The sequence below is a fragment of the Chenopodium quinoa genome, unplaced genomic scaffold, assembly GCF_001683475.1.
Source record: "Chenopodium quinoa cultivar QQ74 unplaced genomic scaffold, ASM168347v1, whole genome shotgun sequence".
NCBI classification, from domain to species: Eukaryota; Viridiplantae; Streptophyta; class Magnoliopsida; order Caryophyllales; family Amaranthaceae; genus Chenopodium; species Chenopodium quinoa.
The window spans coordinates 2,527,726-2,549,889 of NW_018744151.1; the positions used below are offsets into that span (position 1 = coordinate 2,527,726).

The window sequence follows — 22,164 nt, forward strand, 5'->3', positions numbered from 1 at the left end:
CCCAAAGCCAAGTCTTCTTGTCACAAATGTGGAAGCACCAACCACTTCATCAAAGAGTGTCCATTATGGGAATCTGAGAAAGGCAAGGGAAAAGAAGCTGATCAAAGCAGAAATTCCAAGCCTAACTTTTCTAAAACAAATTTCAGGAAAGCAATGATTTCCACGTGGGGAGAATCAAGTTCCGAAGAAGAGGAACAGGAACACACAGACGATGAAGTAGCCAATCTCTGTCTAATGGCAAAGCATGATGATGAGGTAGTCATTCAACCTAGTTATTTGAAATCTCTCTCAAAGGATAAATTAATCTCTTTATTGTTAGAAACCTTAGATGAATATAAAGAATTATGTGCAAAACTAAGGCAAGCCGAAAAGGCAACTGGAATTTGTAGAGATCATGTTAAGTATCTGAATAGCTTAAGAAATGATGTTCAAGGCAGATTCTTTGAATTGTTAGATAAAAATATTATGCTAAAAGAATCCCTTGAAAGAGTCAAGAGTGAGAATATCATGCTGAATATTGAATTGACTCAATATAAAATGTTGTGTACTAACATTGATTCTTGCAGGTCTACTGAAGTTCCTTTAATCATGTTTAATAATGAACTAGAGCATGTTAAGGAAGAGATAAAGGAAACCAATGATAAAAATGAGAAACTAGAAAAGGACCTAGAAATTGCAAGAAAAAGTAAAAATACAGCAAGCACGGGTGTTCCCAAGTGGGTAAAGGAAGCTCAGACAAAAAGAACAGAAGGCCTAGGCTATGTTCATAAGAAGAAGTCCACTGGAAAGAAAAAGAAATATGTGAACTTACCTAGTGAGACCGTTTGTTCTTTTTGTGGTAAAAAGGAACATCGCAGTGAAGAATGTACTAAGAAAGCAAATCTGTACAATAAGAATGTGAACTATGTTTGGCAGAAGAAATCTGATTTAAATGTGTCAACACAGGAACCCATGAATGAAAGGGTTCCTGCTACTAACCCTTAATTTCTTTTGCAGGTCGCAGTGAGGGGGAACAACCAGTGGTACCTCGATAGCGGTTGTTCTAAGCACATGACAGGAGATGAATCCAGATTTCTCTCACTGACGGCCTATACAGGGGGAACAGTGACCTTTGGAGACAATAAGAAAGGCAACATTGTTGCTGTTGGCAAAGTAGGAAGGTCAAGTTCCCATGCAATTGACAATGTATTTTTTCGAGGGTTTGAAGCATAATCTACTCAGTATATCTCAGCTTTGTGATAAAGGAAACTCTGTAAGCTTTTCTTCTGAAAAATGCAAAATCATCAACAATAACACTGGAAAAATCGTTTTGGAAGGAACTCGTAAAGGGAACACGTATACCGTGGATCTTAACAAAGTTCCAAAATACAATCTATCCTGTTTAAGTGTTATTGAGGATGATCCACTTCTATGGCATAGACGTTTTGGACATGTTAGTCTTTCATTGCTTGACAAATTAAGGTCAAAGGACTTGGTAATCGGATTACCTTCTATCAAATTCCTAAATGACAAAATTTGTGAAGCTTGCATCAAAGGAAAGCATGTTCGATCATCATTTAAATCAAAGAAAATGGTAAGCACCACAAAACCATTGGAACTCATTCATATGGATTTGTGTGGCCCCGTTAGAATTCAAAGTAGAAGTGGAAAAATATATGTCTTAGTTCTTGTGGATGATTATTCTAGATTTACATGGGTCATATTCTTACATAGTAAAGATGAAACTTTTGATATGTTTATGACTTTCTTGAAAAAAGGGCTTAATTAGGCTAGATTTTATTTCTACTGAATGTCAAATTGCTGATATATTAACTAAGCCTTTAAGCAGAGACAAGTTTGAAAAGATGCGTGTGGAATTGGGGATGCTACGGCTAAAGTGATTTTTGTTTGGAACCCCTAAGGTAAAATCGGATGTAACTAACAATGCTATGCTCAATCTTGTGTGCATAACACAGCTGAAATTACCCAGGGAAAAGATTTGTGAAGTATTGAAAAGTCACTTATACATACTTTTAATATGTTAAAAATATTGAGCCATGTTGTTTCAAGTTCCCTTTTCATCATTCTTTATTCTCTGTATTATGATCACGTAAATTATCATCATAATTTACAATCCATTTGCACTTACCATTTTTTTTTATATTGTTAATTTGTTTTCCTTCCTATTATTATCTTTTTTGCCTTCCTTATTTTTTTTATCTTTTATTCTTATCTTTTATTCATATTTTTATCTTTTTTTTCCTCCTTATTTTCCTTTGTTCAGTTCTGCTTTTATTTGTTACGTAAGATAAGAAGCATGTATATCAACTCCTTAACTTACGATTTTATTTTATCAACATTGAATTAGATGAGTGCAATTATTTCACCAAATTAAATCCTACTACCTCTAAAACTACTCCACTACCTCACCTTTTAAACCGTCATTTTTCTTTCTCACTCCTCCCAATTAAACTCTTCTTCTTCTTTTCACTCCACCTTCACCTATCAAATCAATTAAACTCCCCATAAACTCCCATAACCAGCCTCACTCTCTCTCCTTCCTATTCACACTATTCATCTTCTCCTTCCCTTCATTTTACCTTCAACACCATGAAAACCAACCGAAACACCACCCCAAAAACCCGATCACCACCATCCAAACCCTCCTCAAACACGGGGTCTCCACAACCGGTGCCAATTGCGATGGTGCATCCATCTGCTCAGCCAAAGAGGAAGGCTAAGGTTGTGAAGGGCGGCGACAGGAAACGGCGCGCAACCACCAAATTCCCATCATGGAATTACACTCTCGGATATCACATCAACTATGATTGGTGTGTGGCGAGTAAGTTCACTGAATTTACTTCTTTAATTGATTATCAAAAATGGACTCACTTGTTCCAGAATTGTTCTCATTACCCTGTTTATCCTAAACTTATTTATGAGTTCAAAAGTACCTTTCAATGTGATAATGGTGTGTGCTCGGCCGTAGTTAATGATATTCCAATTTCGATTGATGCCAATTATCTTGGAAATCTATTTCAAGTTCCTGTTAAAGGCTATTGTTCTTATTTAAAGCACAAACAATCTGTAAATATTGGCCATAATGATGAATGCAAAATCCTTCAATTTATTGGAGGAAATCCGAAAGTGAAAACTACTCACCATCATGCCCTAACACCCCTTCATAAGCTACTGTTTACCTTCACCTGGAAGGGTATAGTACCCCGTTTACAAAAACGGAGTACCGTATCACTCTTGGATGCTTCCCTCATATTCTGTCTTGCATGCAAAATACAGATTAATTTCCCTGCTCTAATGATTGAACACTTGAATTTTTATGCTCAAAAGACCACAATTCCATATGGCTCTTTCCTTACTGTGTTGTTCAAATCTTTTGGTATTGATGTTGAATGTGAATCCCCAACATATCTCAAACCCGATAATATCCTCTCTGAACAATCATTACTTAGACTGAGTCTTAGGCTTACAAATGGAAAAGTATGTTTTGTGCCTCGGAAAGGAGGGGAGAAAAAGAAAGGGAAAGGGAAAGAAGCTAAGGAAGAATGTGATGCAAGCAGTGACCAGGGTAGTGAGGAGGCTAGTGAGGGTGCTACCACCTCCAGTGATTCTGAGGGAGATAAGGAAGAAGAAAAAAGTTCTAACGGAGAGAAAAACAAAGAAAAAATACTTGAGGGAGATGTGCAAGGAGAAAAACAGGAAGATTCTGAGGGGGAACATATGGAAGTTTCTGAGGGGGAAGCTCGACAATCTGACTTACATGAGGGGCAGGGAACTGATCAAAGTGAGAAGGAACATACCACAGACTCTGAGAGCACAGCTGGACCACCTGTCATTCCTGTGTTTACAGGGGGCCTTAGAAGGAGTAAGAGGAATGTGGTCAAGCCTGCCCTTTCTACTACACACCCTGTGACTGTAGAAACCATCAGCTCCTCAGACAAATCTGATTCCACCTTCAAACCTACCCAAGTTCCCTCTTCCACTGAACCCTCTTCTATTCCTGTCTCACCTACTAGGCAGCCTTCTCATTCACCTTCTCCTCCTCCATTTCAGCCTACTGGCTTTGCTGCTTTCTCTGGAACTCGTGTGTCTGTTTATGATTTTCAACAGGTTCAAGCAGATATGGAGAAGTTGACTACTCTGGTGAGCAAGAAACTGGAGGAAATGGCCTCGGAACTGCTTTCTCTTAAAGGCCAGGTGCAGGCTCTGGCAGATTCTCAAGCAACCGGATTTGCAGGCGTAGAGGCAAAGCTTGCACAGGCTGAAGGCAAGTTTAGTGAAGGCAACAAGGAGATCTTGGAAACTATCAACAGAGTAGCCTTTGAGGAAGTCGAGGAAGACTCTATTGATCCCACAAATCCAACCCTTGATCCTACCAATGCAGCCTTTTAAATCCTTGATTGCACTTATTCTAATTTCATATGTTGAACAATTTTATTTTGGTCTTGTTTAATCTCTCTGAACTTTGGTTTGTACGCCTTTATCCTTTGCTACATTCTCTATGTTCCTCTTCTATTTCCTAAATCGGAACTTGGCTCGTATTTTTCATATGATTGTGTGAGGTTGCTGATGATTTAGTACCTAACTTATTTTTGCCTTGCATTATTTGAGCTCACTATTCCCTACGTAGTCTAGTGGGAGTATAGCAAAATGTTTTTTTTCAATCTTTTGATAATGCCAAAAGGGGGAAAAGACAAACTTCATGGCGGCTAAAGTGTTTACCAAGGAACTCACACATCGAAGGTACAAACTTTTCTAAGTTAATAAAGTCCTAGTAATCTAAGTTTTTAAACTTTTTCTAAGATTTTAAAGTCTTTGTTAATTTTTTCTCTTTTGCTCAGTCTTTTTAAAATAAATACTTTTTAGCTTTTTTTTAAGTTCTTTAATTACTCTGTTTTTTTTTGTTTTCATGTCTTACTTTAAATTTCTGTTGCATGCCTGGATGATTTTATTTACTTAAGTTTGTCAATGTTTGTCATCATCAAAAAGGGGGAATTTGTTGAGCCTTTTGATTTTGATGGACAAATTGACAAACTCGACTAATGAATGTTTTGAGTCTTTGGTGAATAAAGGGTTCAAGCAAAGTTCGTTCCGGAGTAGGAACTTGGATGCGGAGTAGCATTCTTTAAAAAGCCTCGTGCAAATCTCACGTTCTAGTTTTAATTGTGAGCACTCAATAATATAAAGTCGGAAAGGAACTCAATGACTTATGTTAAAGACTACTGGAATAAAAGTTAGTTTTAAAAGATAATTTCTTAAAGAAAAGATAATTTGTAAAAGTTTTAATAAAGATAATTATCGAAGATAATTATCTAGTTGTTTTAATAAATAATAAATTTATCTTTTCAAATAAAATCTTTTTAAACAAACTTTTGATAATCTTTTAAATAAATATTTGATAAAGTTAGCAAGTGGTTTTTCTGTGAGAAAATCTTTTATACGGCTAATGGTTATCAAGTTGTTAGGATAGTGGTTTAATTAGATAAGGCTAGGAAACCTCTTCATGATCACAATCTGTCAAGATAACTCCACAAGTTGTTAGTGGGTTGTTGACATGTGGACGTGATTATGGTGGAGGTTAATGACTAAGCCTTCTCTATAAATACTCATGCAAACTATCTCAGAAAAACATAACTCTTGAGCATAAAAATTCCAGTAGCCTTCTAATAACATAAAGAGAGTTATTATCCTTCTTATATTCTTGAGTGCAATAGGTATTTGTAATCACATATTGTATTCAAGTACTTAGGGGTTGGGATTGTGAGTTTGTAAAGTGAGGTCAAGGAAGCTTCGTTGCTGAAGGCTTCTGTGAGAGTTGGGAACAAGTTCCTAGTTTGTGGAACTTGTTAACGGGTTTGAATCTTCACTTGTAAAGAGTTTGATTACATAGTGGAAATTTAGAAAAGCCTATATCTTCTCTCGTCATTATTTCATTTAGTTAAATTCCGCAAAAGTTTTTAGATTTCACCTCAAATACAATTCACCCCCCCTCTTGTATTAGCCAGTTAGACTTTCACATGTTGTGATGCTTAACTTAATGACGTTTTTAATTTGCATGACCGACAGTGTTTCTTCTTGATATGGATCCCAAAGCTGTGGGATTCTTTGCGCATTGAGGATGCTAGGTAGGAGTTGGAGGCTGGGGCATTGGATCAGCACCCATTTCCAATGGCATGGATAATGACAAAGTTGCATTCAAATAACGCCATTTTCAATGACCACAGGGAAGGTTATCGAACGAGGATGCACTTCGCTTTTCAGGATCTCAAAGATGAGGTATATTTTCAAAACTTCCTTGTACATATGTATAGTTTTTTTTTTTTTTGTTTTTTTTAGGGGGGTAAATATTCTGTTTCTTGTTGTTGTTTCTGCTTCTGCTGCAGCAGTTTTTCTCATTGAGTTCCTAGAGAAACAAATATTCTCATATTTGAAACTAAGAGAAATATATAGAAACGTCAAATGTGGAAAACATAATATATGATTCTTTAATGCTTCTCTGCAATTTTAATGTGCCACTGTAGCTTAAGTAGAATGCATAGCAAACATAATTAAGGCATGATCTTCCATGAAATATATAGAAACGTCAAATGTGGAAAACATAATATATGATTCTTTAATGCTTCTCTGCGATTTTAATGTGTCACAGTAGCTTAAGTAGAATGCATAGCAAACATAATTGAAGAATTGAAGTCAGCCAAAGAGATTGAGTAATGAACACTGATGAGAATGTCACGGGAGACTTACTTTAGTACTTTACAATTAAAGTTATTTCAGGACTACCAAGCAAATTCTAATAACTTCGAATAAGGAGCAGTAAGTGTCTAAGCTTCTAGTTTAAGAATTTAAGAAGAAAAATGAATTTCTATGCCCCTCTCCAATAGTCTAATGATAGAAGGATAGTATTTTGTATAACTATTTTTGAAAAGATGTTAGACATTAGCCATTAGCCCTCTTGTCAGTGCATGTACGACTGATATGTGGTAACTTGTTATGACTAGTGATGCATGTTGTTGGGTTTGTGAATTGGGTCTAATTGTTGTGTTGCTGTTGTTATGTTTTATTGACAGGATATTTGCTGGACACCCTATAACAAATGGGTGTTTCCAGCAACGCTTGAAGTGGACAGGCGATATATCACTCGTCTTGGCCCAATTTTCTGCAACAACTTTGTGGTTCACCATCTACCACATGTTGTTCTAAAACAATTTGGACGAGGCGAGTTCAACTTAGAAGGGGAAAAGCTTGACGTTGTTCATCATCAGATTGGATTTGTTGATAATCGTGGTTCTAACCCACATAGATATTTCAAGTCATACCATACTGAGGTAAAATTTTTGGAGAAAAAAATATGCCTTCTAGATGAAGGCGATGTAACCAGTCAAATGAGACGTCTTGGGGCCATTTTTGCCAGGGCTGGCGATCCAAGATTGCTGGTCGATGGTGAGCAGGTTCCTCGGAGAAGTACTCGCCAACGGAGACCGAGTTCCCGTTACAATTAGGGCCACCGAGCCCTGTTTTTTTTTTAAGAATTTGTTAGACTGTAGAACACTGTGGATGTTCGTAGAACACTGTGGATGTTCGTAGAACACTGTGGATATTATGAGACCAACAACTATCATATAATGTCATATTTAGCATTGGAATTATAGTCATCAAATGCCTTGCCGCAAATTCTGGAAGAAGATGCTCGTGCTTTGGATCTACCAAGGACTATCAATATAGCTACTATAGTTAGTTTTATTTTTGTTGCTTTTGTTTTGATGTACTTTCTCTTTTGAGGTCTTCACCTCCCTCTAGCATAAAAAAAAACAAAGCGGAATTTGATCCCACAAATCCAACCCTTGATCCTACCAATGCAGCCTTTTAAATCCTTGATTGCACTTATTCTAATTTCATATGTTGAACAATTTTATTTTGGTCTTGTTTAATCTCTCTGAACTTTGGTTTGTACGCCTTTATCCTTTGCTACATTCTCTATGTTCCTCTTCTATTTCCTAAATCGGAACTTGGCTCGTATTTTTCATATGATTGTGTGAGGTTGCTGATGATTTAGTACCTAACTTATTTTTGCCTTGCATTATTTGAGCTCACTATTCCCTACGTAGTCTAGTGGGAGTATAGCAAAATGTTTTTTTTCAATCTTTTGATAATGCCAAAAGGGGGAAAAGACAAACTTCATGGCGGCTAAAGTGTTTACCAAGGAACTCACACATCGAAGGTACAAACTTTTCTAAGTTAATAAAGTCCTAGTAATCTAAGTTTTTAAACTTTTTCTAAGATTTTAAAGTCTTTGTTAATTTTTTCTCTTTTGCTCAGTCTTTTTAAAATAAATACTTTTTAGCTTTTTTTTAAGTTCTTTAATTACTCTGTTTTTTTTTTGTTTTCATGTCTTACTTTAAATTTCTGTTGCATGCCTGGATGATTTTATTTACTTAAGTTTGTCAATGTTTGTCATCATCAAAAAGGGGGAATTTGTTGAGCCTTTTGATTTTGATGGACAAATTGACAAACTCGACTAATGAATGTTTTGAGTCTTTGGTGAATAAAGGGTTCAAGCAAAGTTCGTTCCGGAGTAGGAACTTGGATGCGGAGTAGCATTCTTTAAAAAGCCTCGTGCAAATCTCACGTTCTAGTTTTAATTGTGAGCACTCAATAATATAAAGTCGGAAAGGAACTCAATGACTTATGTTAAAGACTACTGGAATAAAAGTTAGTTTTAAAAGATAATTTCTTAAAGAAAAGATAATTTGTAAAAGTTTTAATAAAGATAATTATCGAAGATAATTATCTAGTTGTTTTAATAAATAATAAATTTATCTTTTCAAATAAAATCTTTTTAAACAAACTTTTGATAATCTTTTAAATAAATATTTGATAAAGTTAGCAAGTGGTTTTTCTGTGAGAAAATCTTTTATACGGCTAATGGTTATCAAGTTGTTAGGATAGTGGTTTAATTAGATAAGGCTAGGAAACCTCTTCATGATCACAATCTGTCAAGATAACTCCACAAGTTGTTAGTGGGTTGTTGACATGTGGACGTGATTATGGTGGAGGTTAATGACTAAGCCTTCTCTATAAATACTCATGCAAACTATCTCAGAAAAACATAACTCTTGAGCATAAAAATTCCAGTAGCCTTCTAATAACATAAAGAGAGTTATTATCCTTCTTATATTCTTGAGTGCAATAGGTATTTGTAATCACATATTGTATTCAAGTACTTAGGGGTTGGGATTGTGAGTTTGTAAAGTGAGGTCAAGGAAGCTTCGTTGCTGAAGGCTTCTGTGAGAGTTGGGAACAAGTTCCTAGTTTGTGGAACTTGTTAACGGGTTTGAATCTTCACTTGTAAAGAGTTTGATTACATAGTGGAAATTTAGAAAAGCCTATATCTTCTCTCGTCATTATTTCATTTAGTTAAATTCCGCAAAAGTTTTTAGATTTCACCTCAAATACAATTCACCCCCCCTCTTGTATTAGCCAGTTAGACTTTCAGTTGGTATCAGAGCGGGAACTCAGAGCACGCAGGCAACCCTGTTGAGTAAGTTCCTGGGAAAATGGCTTACACAGAGGAAAAGGAATTCGGGAGTACATCCATTCAAAGGCCTCCATACTTCAACGGCAAATATTATCCTTATTGGAAGGATAAGATGGAAATCTTCATCCAAGCAGAGAATTATCAGGTATGGCGGATTATACAAGTAGGAGATTACGAAATTACGAAAACGAATGCTAACAATGAGGTAATCCCTAAACCTATGGATGAATATGAAAAAACTGATTTCGAAAAATTAGAAATGAATGCTACTGCCAAAAAGTTTCTAATTTGGGGACTTGGACCCGATGAACATACTCGTGTCAAAGGGTGCAAATCCGCAAAGGAAATTTGGGATCTTCTGGAAGTTACACATGAAGGAACGTCAGATGTTAAACGTTCCAAAATAGATATTCTTTTATCTCAGTATGAGCGCTTTGAAATGGGAAACAAAGAATCCATTAAAGACATGTTTACTCGATTTAAAAGTATTACTAACGAACTAACGTGTCTTGGTAAGATAATTCCTATAGATGAGCAGGTCAGAAAAGTCTTAAGAAGTCTTCCAGACAATGACAGATGGAGAGCAAAGGTTGCAGCGGTGCAGGAATCAAAAGACTTCACCAAGTTCAATCTGGAACAGCTTGCGGGTTCCCTCATTACTCACGAGATCCAGTCGAACAATCGGACTCAGGAGACTGTCAAAAGTCAAGGGCTAGCATTAAGAGCTAATGAAGAATCCGAAGAGAAGTCTGACATCGATGAAGAAGAAGCTGCAATGTTGGTGAGAAGGCTGAAAAAATTCTACCGTAACAACAAGTTTTTAGACAAGAAGAAAGGATACAGTAAAAGAAATCAGGAACCCAAAGCCAAGTCTTCTTGTCACAAATGTGGAAGCACCAACCACTTCATCAAAGAGTGTCCATTATGGGAATCTGAGAAAGGCAAGGGAAAAGAAGCTGATCAAAGCAGAAATTCCAAGCCTAACTTTTCTAAAACAAATTTCAGGAAAGCAATGATTTCCACGTGGGGAGAATCAAGTTCCGAAGAAGAGGAACAGGAACACACAGACGATGAAGTAGCCAATCTCTGTCTAATGGCAAAGCATGATGATGAGGTAGTCATTCAACCTAGTTATTTGAAATCTCTCTCAAAGGATAAATTAATCTCTTTATTGTTAGAAACCTTAGATGAATATAAAGAATTATGTGCAAAACTAAGGCAAGCCGAAAAGGCAACTGGAATTTGTAGAGATCATGTTAAGTATCTGAATAGCTTAAGAAATGATGTTCAAGGCAGATTCTTTGAATTGTTAGATAAAAATATTATGCTAAAAGAATCCCTTGAAAGAGTCAAGAGTGAGAATATCATGCTGAATATTGAATTGACTCAATATAAAATGTTGTGTACTAACATTGATTCTTGCAGGTCTACTGAAGTTCCTTTAATCATGTTTAATAATGAACTAGAGCATGTTAAGGAAGAGATAAAGGAAACCAATGATAAAAATGAGAAACTAGAAAAGGACCTAGAAATTGCAAGAAAAAGTAAAAATACAGCAAGCACGGGTGTTCCCAAGTGGGTAAAGGAAGCTCAGACAAAAAGAACAGAAGGCCTAGGCTATGTTCATAAGAAGAAGTCCACTGGAAAGAAAAAGAAATATGTGAACTTACCTAGTGAGACCGTTTGTTCTTTTTGTGGTAAAAAGGAACATCGCAGTGAAGAATGTACTAAGAAAGCAAATCTGTACAATAAGAATGTGAACTATGTTTGGCAGAAGAAATCTGATTTAAATGTGTCAACACAGGAACCCATGAATGAAAGGGTTCCTGCTACTAACCCTTAATTTCTTTTGCAGGTCGCAGTGAGGGGGAACAACCAGTGGTACCTCGATAGCGGTTGTTCTAAGCACATGACAGGAGATGAATCCAGATTTCTCTCACTGACGGCCTATACAGGGGGAACAGTGACCTTTGGAGACAATAAGAAAGGCAACATTGTTGCTGTTGGCAAAGTAGGAAGGTCAAGTTCCCATGCAATTGACAATGTATTTTTTCGAGGGTTTGAAGCATAATCTACTCAGTATATCTCAGCTTTGTGATAAAGGAAACTCTGTAAGCTTTTCTTCTGAAAAATGCAAAATCATCAACAATAACACTGGAAAAATCGTTTTGGAAGGAACTCGTAAAGGGAACACGTATACCGTGGATCTTAACAAAGTTCCAAAATACAATCTATCCTGTTTAAGTGTTATTGAGGATGATCCACTTCTATGGCATAGACGTTTTGGACATGTTAGTCTTTCATTGCTTGACAAATTAAGGTCAAAGGACTTGGTAATCGGATTACCTTCTATCAAATTCCTAAATGACAAAATTTGTGAAGCTTGCATCAAAGGAAAGCATGTTCGATCATCATTTAAATCAAAGAAAATGGTAAGCACCACAAAACCATTGGAACTCATTCATATGGATTTGTGTGGCCCCGTTAGAATTCAAAGTAGAAGTGGAAAAATATATGTCTTAGTTCTTGTGGATGATTATTCTAGATTTACATGGGTCATATTCTTACATAGTAAAGATGAAACTTTTGATATGTTTATGACTTTCTTGAAAAAGGGCTTAATTAGGCTAGATTTTATTTCTACTGAATGTCAAATTGCTGATATATTAACTAAGCCTTTAAGCAGAGACAAGTTTGAAAAGATGCGTGTGGAATTGGGGATGCTACGGCTAAAGTGATTTTTGTTTGGAACCCCTAAGGTAAAATCGGATGTAACTAACAATGCTATGCTCAATCTTGTGTGCATAACACAGCTGAAATTACCCAGGGAAAAGATTTGTGAAGTATTGAAAAGTCACTTATACATACTTTTAATATGTTAAAAATATTGAGCCATGTTGTTTCAAGTTCCCTTTTCATCATTCTTTATTCTCTGTATTATGATCACGTAAATTATCATCATAATTTACAATCCATTTGCACTTACCATTTTTTTTTATATTGTTAATTTGTTTTCCTTCCTATTATTATCTTTTTTGCCTTCCTTATTTTTTTTATCTTTTATTCTTATCTTTTATTCATATTTTTATCTTTTTTTTCCTCCTTATTTTCCTTTGTTCAGTTCTGCTTTTATTTGTTACGTAAGATAAGAAGCATGTATATCAACTCCTTAACTTACGATTTTATTTTATCAACATTGAATTAGATGAGTGCAATTATTTCACCAAATTAAATCCTACTACCTCTAAAACTACTCCACTACCTCACCTTTTAAACCGTCATTTTTCTTTCTCACTCCTCCCAATTAAACTCTTCTTCTTCTTTTCACTCCACCTTCACCTATCAAATCAATTAAACTCCCCATAAACTCCCATAACCAGCCTCACTCTCTCTCCTTCCTATTCACACTATTCATCTTCTCCTTCCCTTCATTTTACCTTCAACACCATGAAAACCAACCGAAACACCACCCCAAAAACCCGATCACCACCATCCAAACCCTCCTCAAACACGGGGTCTCCACAACCGGTGCCAATTGCGATGGTGCATCCATCTGCTCAGCCAAAGAGGAAGGCTAAGGTTGTGAAGGGCGGCGACAGGAAACGGCGCGCAACCACCAAATTCCCATCATGGAATTACACTCTCGGATATCACATCAACTATGATTGGTGTGTGGCGAGTAAGTTCACTGAATTTACTTCTTTAATTGATTATCAAAAATGGACTCACTTGTTCCAGAATTGTTCTCATTACCCTGTTTATCCTAAACTTATTTATGAGTTCAAAAGTACCTTTCAATGTGATAATGGTGTGTGCTCGGCCGTAGTTAATGATATTCCAATTTCGATTGATGCCAATTATCTTGGAAATCTATTTCAAGTTCCTGTTAAAGGCTATTGTTCTTATTTAAAGCACAAACAATCTGTAAATATTGGCCATAATGATGAATGCAAAATCCTTCAATTTATTGGAGGAAATCCGAAAGTGAAAACTACTCACCATCATGCCCTAACACCCCTTCATAAGCTACTGTTTACCTTCACCTGGAAGGGTATAGTACCCCGTTTACAAAAACGGAGTACCGTATCACTCTTGGATGCTTCCCTCATATTCTGTCTTGCATGCAAAATACAGATTAATTTCCCTGCTCTAATGATTGAACACTTGAATTTTTATGCTCAAAAGACCACAATTCCATATGGCTCTTTCCTTACTGTGTTGTTCAAATCTTTTGGTATTGATGTTGAATGTGAATCCCCAACATATCTCAAACCCGATAATATCCTCTCTGAACAATCATTACTTAGACTGAGTCTTAGGCTTACAAATGGCAAAGTATGTTTTGTGCCTCGGAAAGGAGGGGAGAAAAAGAAAGGGAAAGGGAAAGAAGCTAAGGAAGAATGTGATGCAAGCAGTGACCAGGGTAGTGAGGAGGCTAGTGAGGGTGCTACCACCTCCAGTGATTCTGAGGGAGATAAGGAAGAAGAAAAAAGTTCTAACGGAGAGAAAAACAAAGAAAAAATACTTGAGGGAGATGTGCAAGGAGAAAAACAGGAAGATTCTGAGGGGGAACATATGGAAGTTTCTGAGGGGGAAGCTCGACAATCTGACTTACATGAGGGGCAGGGAACTGATCAAAGTGAGAAGGAACATACCACAGACTCTGAGAGCACAGCTGGACCACCTGTCATTCCTGTGTTTACAGGGGGCCTTAGAAGGAGTAAGAGGAATGTGGTCAAGCCTGCCCTTTCTACTACACACCCTGTGACTGTAGAAACCATCAGCTCCTCAGACAAATCTGATTCCACCTTCAAACCTACCCAAGTTCCCTCTTCCACTGAACCCTCTTCTATTCCTGTCTCACCTACTAGGCAGCCTTCTCATTCACCTTCTCCTCCTCCATTTCAGCCTACTGGCTTTGCTGCTTTCTCTGGAACTCGTGTGTCTGTTTATGATTTTCAACAGGTTCAAGCAGATATGGAGAAGTTGACTACTCTGGTGAGCAAGAAACTGGAGGAAATGGCCTCGGAACTGCTTTCTCTTAAAGGCCAGGTGCAGGCTCTGGCAGATTCTCAAGCAACCGGATTTGCAGGCGTAGAGGCAAAGCTTGCACAGGCTGAAGGCAAGTTTAGTGAAGGCAACAAGGAGATCTTGGAAACTATCAACAGAGTAGCCTTTGAGGAAGTCGAGGAAGACTCTATTGATCCCACAAATCCAACCCTTGATCCTACCAATGCAGCCTTTTAAATCCTTGATTGCACTTATTCTAATTTCATATGTTGAACAATTTTATTTTGGTCTTGTTTAATCTCTCTGAACTTTGGTTTGTACGCCTTTATCCTTTGCTACATTCTCTATGTTCCTCTTCTATTTCCTAAATCGGAACTTGGCTCGTATTTTTCATATGATTGTGTGAGGTTGCTGATGATTTAGTACCTAACTTATTTTTGCCTTGCATTATTTGAGCTCACTATTCCCTACGTAGTCTAGTGGGAGTATAGCAAAATGTTTTTTTTCAATCTTTTGATAATGCCAAAAGGGGGAAAAGACAAACTTCATGGCGGCTAAAGTGTTTACCAAGGAACTCACACATCGAAGGTACAAACTTTTCTAAGTTAATAAAGTCCTAGTAATCTAAGTTTTTAAACTTTTTCTAAGATTTTAAAGTCTTTGTTAATTTTTTCTCTTTTGCTCAGTCTTTTTAAAATAAATACTTTTTAGCTTTTTTTTAAGTTCTTTAATTACTCTGTTTTTTTTTGTTTTCATGTCTTACTTTAAATTTCTGTTGCATGCCTGGATGATTTTATTTACTTAAGTTTGTCAATGTTTGTCATCATCAAAAAGGGGGAATTTGTTGAGCCTTTTGATTTTGATGGACAAATTGACAAACTCGACTAATGAATGTTTTGAGTCTTTGGTGAATAAAGGGTTCAAGCAAAGTTCGTTCCGGAGTAGGAACTTGGATGCGGAGTAGCATTCTTTAAAAAGCCTCGTGCAAATCTCACGTTCTAGTTTTAATTGTGAGCACTCAATAATATAAAGTCGGAAAGGAACTCAATGACTTATGTTAAAGACTACTGGAATAAAAGTTAGTTTTAAAAGATAATTTCTTAAAGAAAAGATAATTTGTAAAAGTTTTAATAAAGATAATTATCGAAGATAATTATCTAGTTGTTTTAATAAATAATAAATTTATCTTTTCAAATAAAATCTTTTTAAACAAACTTTTGATAATCTTTTAAATAAATATTTGATAAAGTTAGCAAGTGGTTTTTCTGTGAGAAAATCTTTTATACGGCTAATGGTTATCAAGTTGTTAGGATAGTGGTTTAATTAGATAAGGCTAGGAAACCTCTTCATGATCACAATCTGTCAAGATAACTCCACAAGTTGTTAGTGGGTTGTTGACATGTGGACGTGATTATGGTGGAGGTTAATGACTAAGCCTTCTCTATAAATACTCATGCAAACTATCTCAGAAAAACATAACTCTTGAGCATAAAAATTCCAGTAGCCTTCTAATAACATAAAGAGAGTTATTATCCTTCTTATATTCTTGAGTGCAATAGGTATTTGTAATCACATATTGTATTCAAGTACTTAGGGGTTGGGATTGTGAGTTTGTAAAGTGAGGTCAAGGAAGCTTCGTTGCTGAAGGCTTCTGTGAGAGTTGGGAACAAGTTCCTAGTTTGTGGAACTTGTTAACGGGTTTGAATCTTCACTTGTAAAGAGTTTGATTACATAGTGGAAATTTAGAAAAGCCTATATCTTCTCTCGTCATTATTTCATTTAGTTAAATTCCGCAAAAGTTTTTAGATTTCACCTCAAATACAATTCACCCCCCCTCTTGTATTAGCCAGTTAGACTTTCACATGTTGTGATGCTTAACTTAATGACGTTTTTAATTTGCATGACCGACAGTGTTTCTTCTTGATATGGATCCCAAAGCTGTGGGATTCTTTGCGCATTGAGGATGCTAGGTAGGAGTTGGAGGCTGGGGCATTGGATCAGCACCCATTTCCAATGGCATGGATAATGACAAAGTTGCATTCAAATAACGCCATTTTCAATGACCACAGGGAAGGTTATCGAACGAGGATGCACTTCGCTTTTCAGGATCTCAAAGATGAGGTATATTTTCAAAACTTCCTTGTACATATGTATAGTTTTTTTTTTTTTTGTTTTTTTTAGGGGGGTAAATATTCTGTTTCTTGTTGTTGTTTCTGCTTCTGCTGCAGCAGTTTTTCTCATTGAGTTCCTAGAGAAACAAATATTCTCATATTTGAAACTAAGAGAAATATATAGAAACGTCAAATGTGGAAAACATAATATATGATTCTTTAATGCTTCTCTGCAATTTTAATGTGCCACTGTAGCTTAAGTAGAATGCATAGCAAACATAATTAAGGCATGATCTTCCATGAAATATATAGAAACGTCAAATGTGGAAAACATAATATATGATTCTTTAATGCTTCTCTGCGATTTTAATGTGTCACAGTAGCTTAAGTAGAATGCATAGCAAACATAATTGAAGAATTGAAGTCAGCCAAAGAGATTGAGTAATGAACACTGATGAGAATGTCACGGGAGACTTACTTTAGTACTTTACAATTAAAGTTATTTCAGGACTACCAAGCAAATTCTAATAACTTCGAATAAGGAGCAGTAAGTGTCTAAGCTTCTAGTTTAAGAATTTAAGAAGAAAAATGAATTTCTATGCCCCTCTCCAATAGTCTAATGATAGAAGGATAGTATTTTGTATAACTATTTTTGAAAAGATGTTAGACATTAGCCATTAGCCCTCTTGTCAGTGCATGTACGACTGATATGTGGTAACTTGTTATGACTAGTGATGCATGTTGTTGGGTTTGTGAATTGGGTCTAATTGTTGTGTTGCTGTTGTTATGTTTTATTGACAGGATATTTGCTGGACACCCTATAACAAATGGGTGTTTCCAGCAACGCTTGAAGTGGACAGGCGATATATCACTCGTCTTGGCCCAATTTTCTGCAACAACTTTGTGGTTCACCATCTACCACATGTTGTTCTAAAACAATTTGGACGAGGCGAGTTCAACTTAGAAGGGGAAAAGCTTGACGTTGTTCATCATCAGATTGGATTTGTTGATAATCGTGGTTCTAACCCACATAGATATTTCAAGTCATACCATACTGAGGTAAAATTTTTGGAGAAAAAAATATGCCTTCTAGATGAAGGCGATGTAACCAGTCAAATGAGACGTCTTGGGGCCATTTTTGCCAGGGCTGGCGATCCAAGATTGCTGGTCGATGGTGAGCAGGTTCCTCGGAGAAGTACTCGCCAACGGAGACCGAGTTCCCGTTACAATTAGGGCCACCGAGCCCTGTTTTTTTTTAAGAATTTGTTAGACTGTAGAACACTGTGGATGTTCGTAGAACACTGTGGATATTCGTAGAACAATATGGATATTATGAGACCAACAACTATCATATAATGTCATATTTAGCATTGGAATTATAGTCATCAAATGCCTTGCCGCAAATTCTGGAAGAAGATGCTCGTGCTTTGGATCTACCAAGGACTATCAATATAGCTACTATAGTTAGTTTTATTTTTGTTGCTTTTGTTTTGATGTACTTTCTCTTTTGAGGTCTTCACCTCCCTCTAGCATAAAAAAAAACAAAGCGGAATTTGTTGTAATTTACTCTTTGTAGCTTATTAAGGTGCATATTATAGTCATATATATATATATATATATATATATATATATATATACGGGAGGGTTCCGCTAAAAACAGGGCTTATGGTGAAAACTAAAAACAGCAAATCTCAGCCATTGATTATTAATGATATAATCTAACGGTTGAAATACAAGGTACACAAAATCTTAGCAAATCTCAGCAAATCCTCTGTTAATTTTGCTGAAAAACGCAAAATCTCAGCAAATCCTCTTTTCATCTCATTATCAAATCCTTGTATATAAGCTGAATTTCTTGAATTTCTATTTGATTGCGCATGGTAGGTTATTTCCTTGTATGTGATTATTGTAGACTGTTTTTATAATAGTGCTCTGTTTTTTAGTTTCAATCTCATCAACTTGTAGTTTCAATCCTCATCAACAATATGCTCTTTTTTCGTTTTTGTATAAATATTTGCAATATATATATATTTTTTTTATATTAAAGTTTTTTTTTCCTGGATATATGATATTAAACACTAGGAGAAATTGTTGCACATAAGGTGTTTGTGTATTTGCTTAAATGACTAACACCTTGCTTAATACCATATAGTAACTCTTTTTTATGATACCATAACCATATATTTTAGACTGTTTTTGTTGGTGTCCAGTTAGTTGCACCATGGAATGGATTATTTTATTATAGTACCCATTTTAAACCATATATTTGATATTATATGCAGACAATGCAAGAGGAGTCAGAAGAAGGTAGTTGCTCAAATACATCTACAACTACCAATGTTGCTGAAAACTTACCGTCACTAAAGGGCCCAAGTGTGTGTTACACTCCCAGAGGAACAAAAGAGTTTATACCGTGTTGTCCCCCTGAACTAAAGCCTACACTTGGTATGCTTTTTGATTCCTTACTTAAAGGTGTTGATTTTTATAAGCAATATGCTAGATTTGGTGGGTTTGTGGTAAGACTAGGTACTGAAAAGAGAATTAAAGATAGTGATAAAGTCTACTTGAAATATTTACATTGTAATAAACAAGGGTTTACGAAGGATGGTGAAACTAAAGCAAAAGTTTCTAACAAAGATAAAAATCCTAAAGCTAGAAAAAGAACCATAAATCGTGTTGGATGTAATGCAATGATTGGGTTTAGAGAACGTTCAGATGGAAAATGGATGGTTTATGTCTTTCATGAATCTCATAGCCACAATCTTGCTTCTCCCAACACAATGAATTTTTTGGCAAATGTTGGAAACCTTAAACTTGGCCAGAAAAAATTCATTTTTGACAACTCTAGATTGAACATTGGTCCAAACAAGTCTTATAAGTTGATGAAAGAACATCTTGGTAGCTATGATAATATAGGTGCAACATTGAATGATTTCAAGAACTTTAATCGAGACTTGAAAGCTTACATACAAGAGAAAGATGCTTCGATGTTTATAAACAATTTGAAAGAAAAAGCTGAAAACAGTGAAGGTGCCTTTTTCTTTGAGCATTGTATGGATGAACATCAACGCTTGACAAGAGTATTTTGGGCAGATGCAATTAGTAGAAATTTTTTTTCGTTGTTCTGTGATATGATTACATTTGATACAACATTTGACACCAACAAATACTCTATGGTTTTTCCCCCATTTACGGGTGTTGATCACCATGGTAAGTGTGTGACTTTTGGGACAGGCTTACTTGCAAAGGAGGATATTGAATCCTTTGAATGGTTATTTGAAACTTTCTTAAAGGCAATGAATAACTGTCAGCCTACCTGTATCATGACAGATCAAGACCCTGCGATGAAAGTGGCAATTGAAAAAGTTCTTGATAAGGCAAAACATAGGTTTTGTATGTGGCACATTATGAAAAAAGTGCCACAAAAGGTAGGGCCCAAATTATGCTTAGAAACTGATTTTCTTCATAAACTAAACTCTGTTGTGTGGAATAGAGACCTTGAACCAGAAGAATTTGAAATTGGTTGGCAGTCTGTGATGTCTGAATTTGATTTAGTGAATGAAGATTGGTTCAAAAATATGTATAATATAAGGAATATGTGGATTCCTTCCTACTTTCGTGACCTTTTTATGGGTGGGATTTTAAGGTCAACTCAAAGATCAGAGAGTGAAAATAGCTTTTTCACTAATTTCACCAATCAGCATTTGTTATTGGTTGAGTTGTGGTTTCGCTATGAATCTGCAATCGATGCTCAAAGGCACACACAAGACAAGTTGAATGCTACTTCAAAAACTACACATCCCCAACTTGTCACCCCCCTGTACTTGGAAAAGCATGCTGCATTTGCTTACACTCATAATGTATTTTACATATTCCAAAAGGAATTCAAGCATGCTTTGTACAATTGTGGTATAAGTAATGTTACCATCAAAGAAGAAGAAGGGATTGAGCAATATAGAATTGTTGACAACACAAGGAAAAAAAGCTATCATGTCACATATGTTTTGTGTTCTAATGATGCTTCATGCTCTTGTAAAATGTTTGAATCTGTTGGAATATTATGTCGTCACATTCTCTTTGTCATGAAAGGAAAGTTCTTATTTGAGATTCCAAGGCAATATGTTTTACATCGTTGGACTAAAGAAGCTATGAAGAAACCAATTTTTGGCTTAAACAACTTGCTTGATGGGGCAGAGAAGGATAAGAAGCAAAAGCTAGTTGGTGATTTATGGTGCAGGTTTTTTTCATGTGTAAGTCTTTGTGAGGAGAAAGTTGAATGCCTAGAGTCATTGTTGTCTAAGCTAATATCTTTTGAAAATGAGATGAAAGACTTGGATTCTATAAGTCCAGTTGATAAACGTGAGGCAAAAAATAAACACATCGAATTATTTGTTGGATCTAATGACATAGTTGTTGATATTCTTCCTCCAAACAAGTCTTCCAACAAAGGTAGTGGTAGTGGAAAAAGGAAAAAATCTGACAAAGAGATAGCTATTGAGGAAAGCCAAAGGAAAGATAGACTTTGTAGAACTTGTGGTCAGAGAACAAACCATGATAGTCGGAATTGTCCGCAAAAAAAATCCAACTTGAATGAGGTATTTTTGTAGAAAAAAAATAAATAAATTTTGTACTATGTTTACTTCCCACTAGATTTTCACTTTATATATGTTCGTGTACATGATTTCAGGATTTCAAAGAAGAGTAGAAAGGCTGCAAAACCACTTCATATTTACAAGAAGCAACATCGGCTACTGACAGCCTAGTGCTGAAATAGAGGAGATGAGAGGAAAGAAAGAACATAGTGCTATAGTGCCCTTTTTATTGATATAGTGATTGTTATTGTTTCACATATATTAAAGAGGGACCTTTTATTGTTAAAATTTTATTGATAGGGTGACCTTTTATTGTTAAACTTTTTATTGACCTTTATATTGTTATTTTGATGTAGTGACATATTGGCATATGATAACTTCAATTTATATTATAGTATGTGTTTTTAACGTCATAGTGACTTTTTTTCATCGTATTGACACCTTATTCCGTGATAACCTTTTTAGTGATATAATGACCTTTATTATGATATAACAACCGTATAAAAAATACTCACATTTTAACAATTCTTCTAATCCACATCGATTAAGCCAATACAAAGTTAGGGAAGGAGGGGCTCGTTCTTTTAATTGATATACTAAATGAATAGCTTAAGAATAGATTAATATAAATACGACACTTTTACCTTACATAGTGACCTTTTATTTAAATAGAGACAGATTATTATAGAAATCTTTTTTATCACATAGTAACGCTCTTGCATCTCATAGTGATCCTTTTGCATCGCATAGTAATTGGAAATTTTTACCTCATATAATGCCATTTTACTTACATAATGACTATAAAAAGTAATATAATATCCTTTTTCAAGTTTTTTTTTTCTTTTTTAAGAGATAAAAAAAAGTTAGACATTTTTAGGTACATATTTATCATAGGTCCTTTGAAAACTTGTCACATATG

General features: G+C 35.7%; 1 protein-coding gene across 2 annotated transcripts; it reads left to right on the forward strand.

Annotated features, from left to right (window-relative positions):
- Nucleotides 1-18,496: 18,496 nt before the first annotated feature.
- Nucleotides 18,497-21,767, forward strand: LOC110693571 (protein FAR-RED IMPAIRED RESPONSE 1-like). 2 transcript variants are annotated; one of them, XR_002505614.1, is made up of 2 exons: nucleotides 18,497-19,098; nucleotides 21,341-21,518. XR_002505614.1 is itself a non-coding variant. In XM_021870703.1 (2 exons), the coding sequence occupies exons 1-2, from the start codon at nucleotides 19,950-19,952 to the stop codon at nucleotides 21,356-21,358; spliced, it is 1,317 nt and encodes a 438-aa protein (XP_021726395.1). In that variant the 5' UTR covers nucleotides 19,893-19,949; the 3' UTR covers nucleotides 21,359-21,767. The 2 variants fall into 2 exon arrangements, 1 of the variants encoding a protein (XP_021726395.1); XM_021870703.1 differs by lacking the exon at nucleotides 18,497-19,098 and adding an exon at nucleotides 19,893-21,248 and having other exon boundaries at nucleotides 21,341-21,767.
- Nucleotides 21,768-22,164: the final 397 nt, after the last annotated feature.

Bases quoted from the DNA above. Each gene is read 5' to 3' on its own strand.
- LOC110693571 (XM_021870703.1), top strand. From the start codon at position 19,950: ATGAATAACTGTCAGCCTACCTGTATCATGACAGATCAAGACCCTGCG.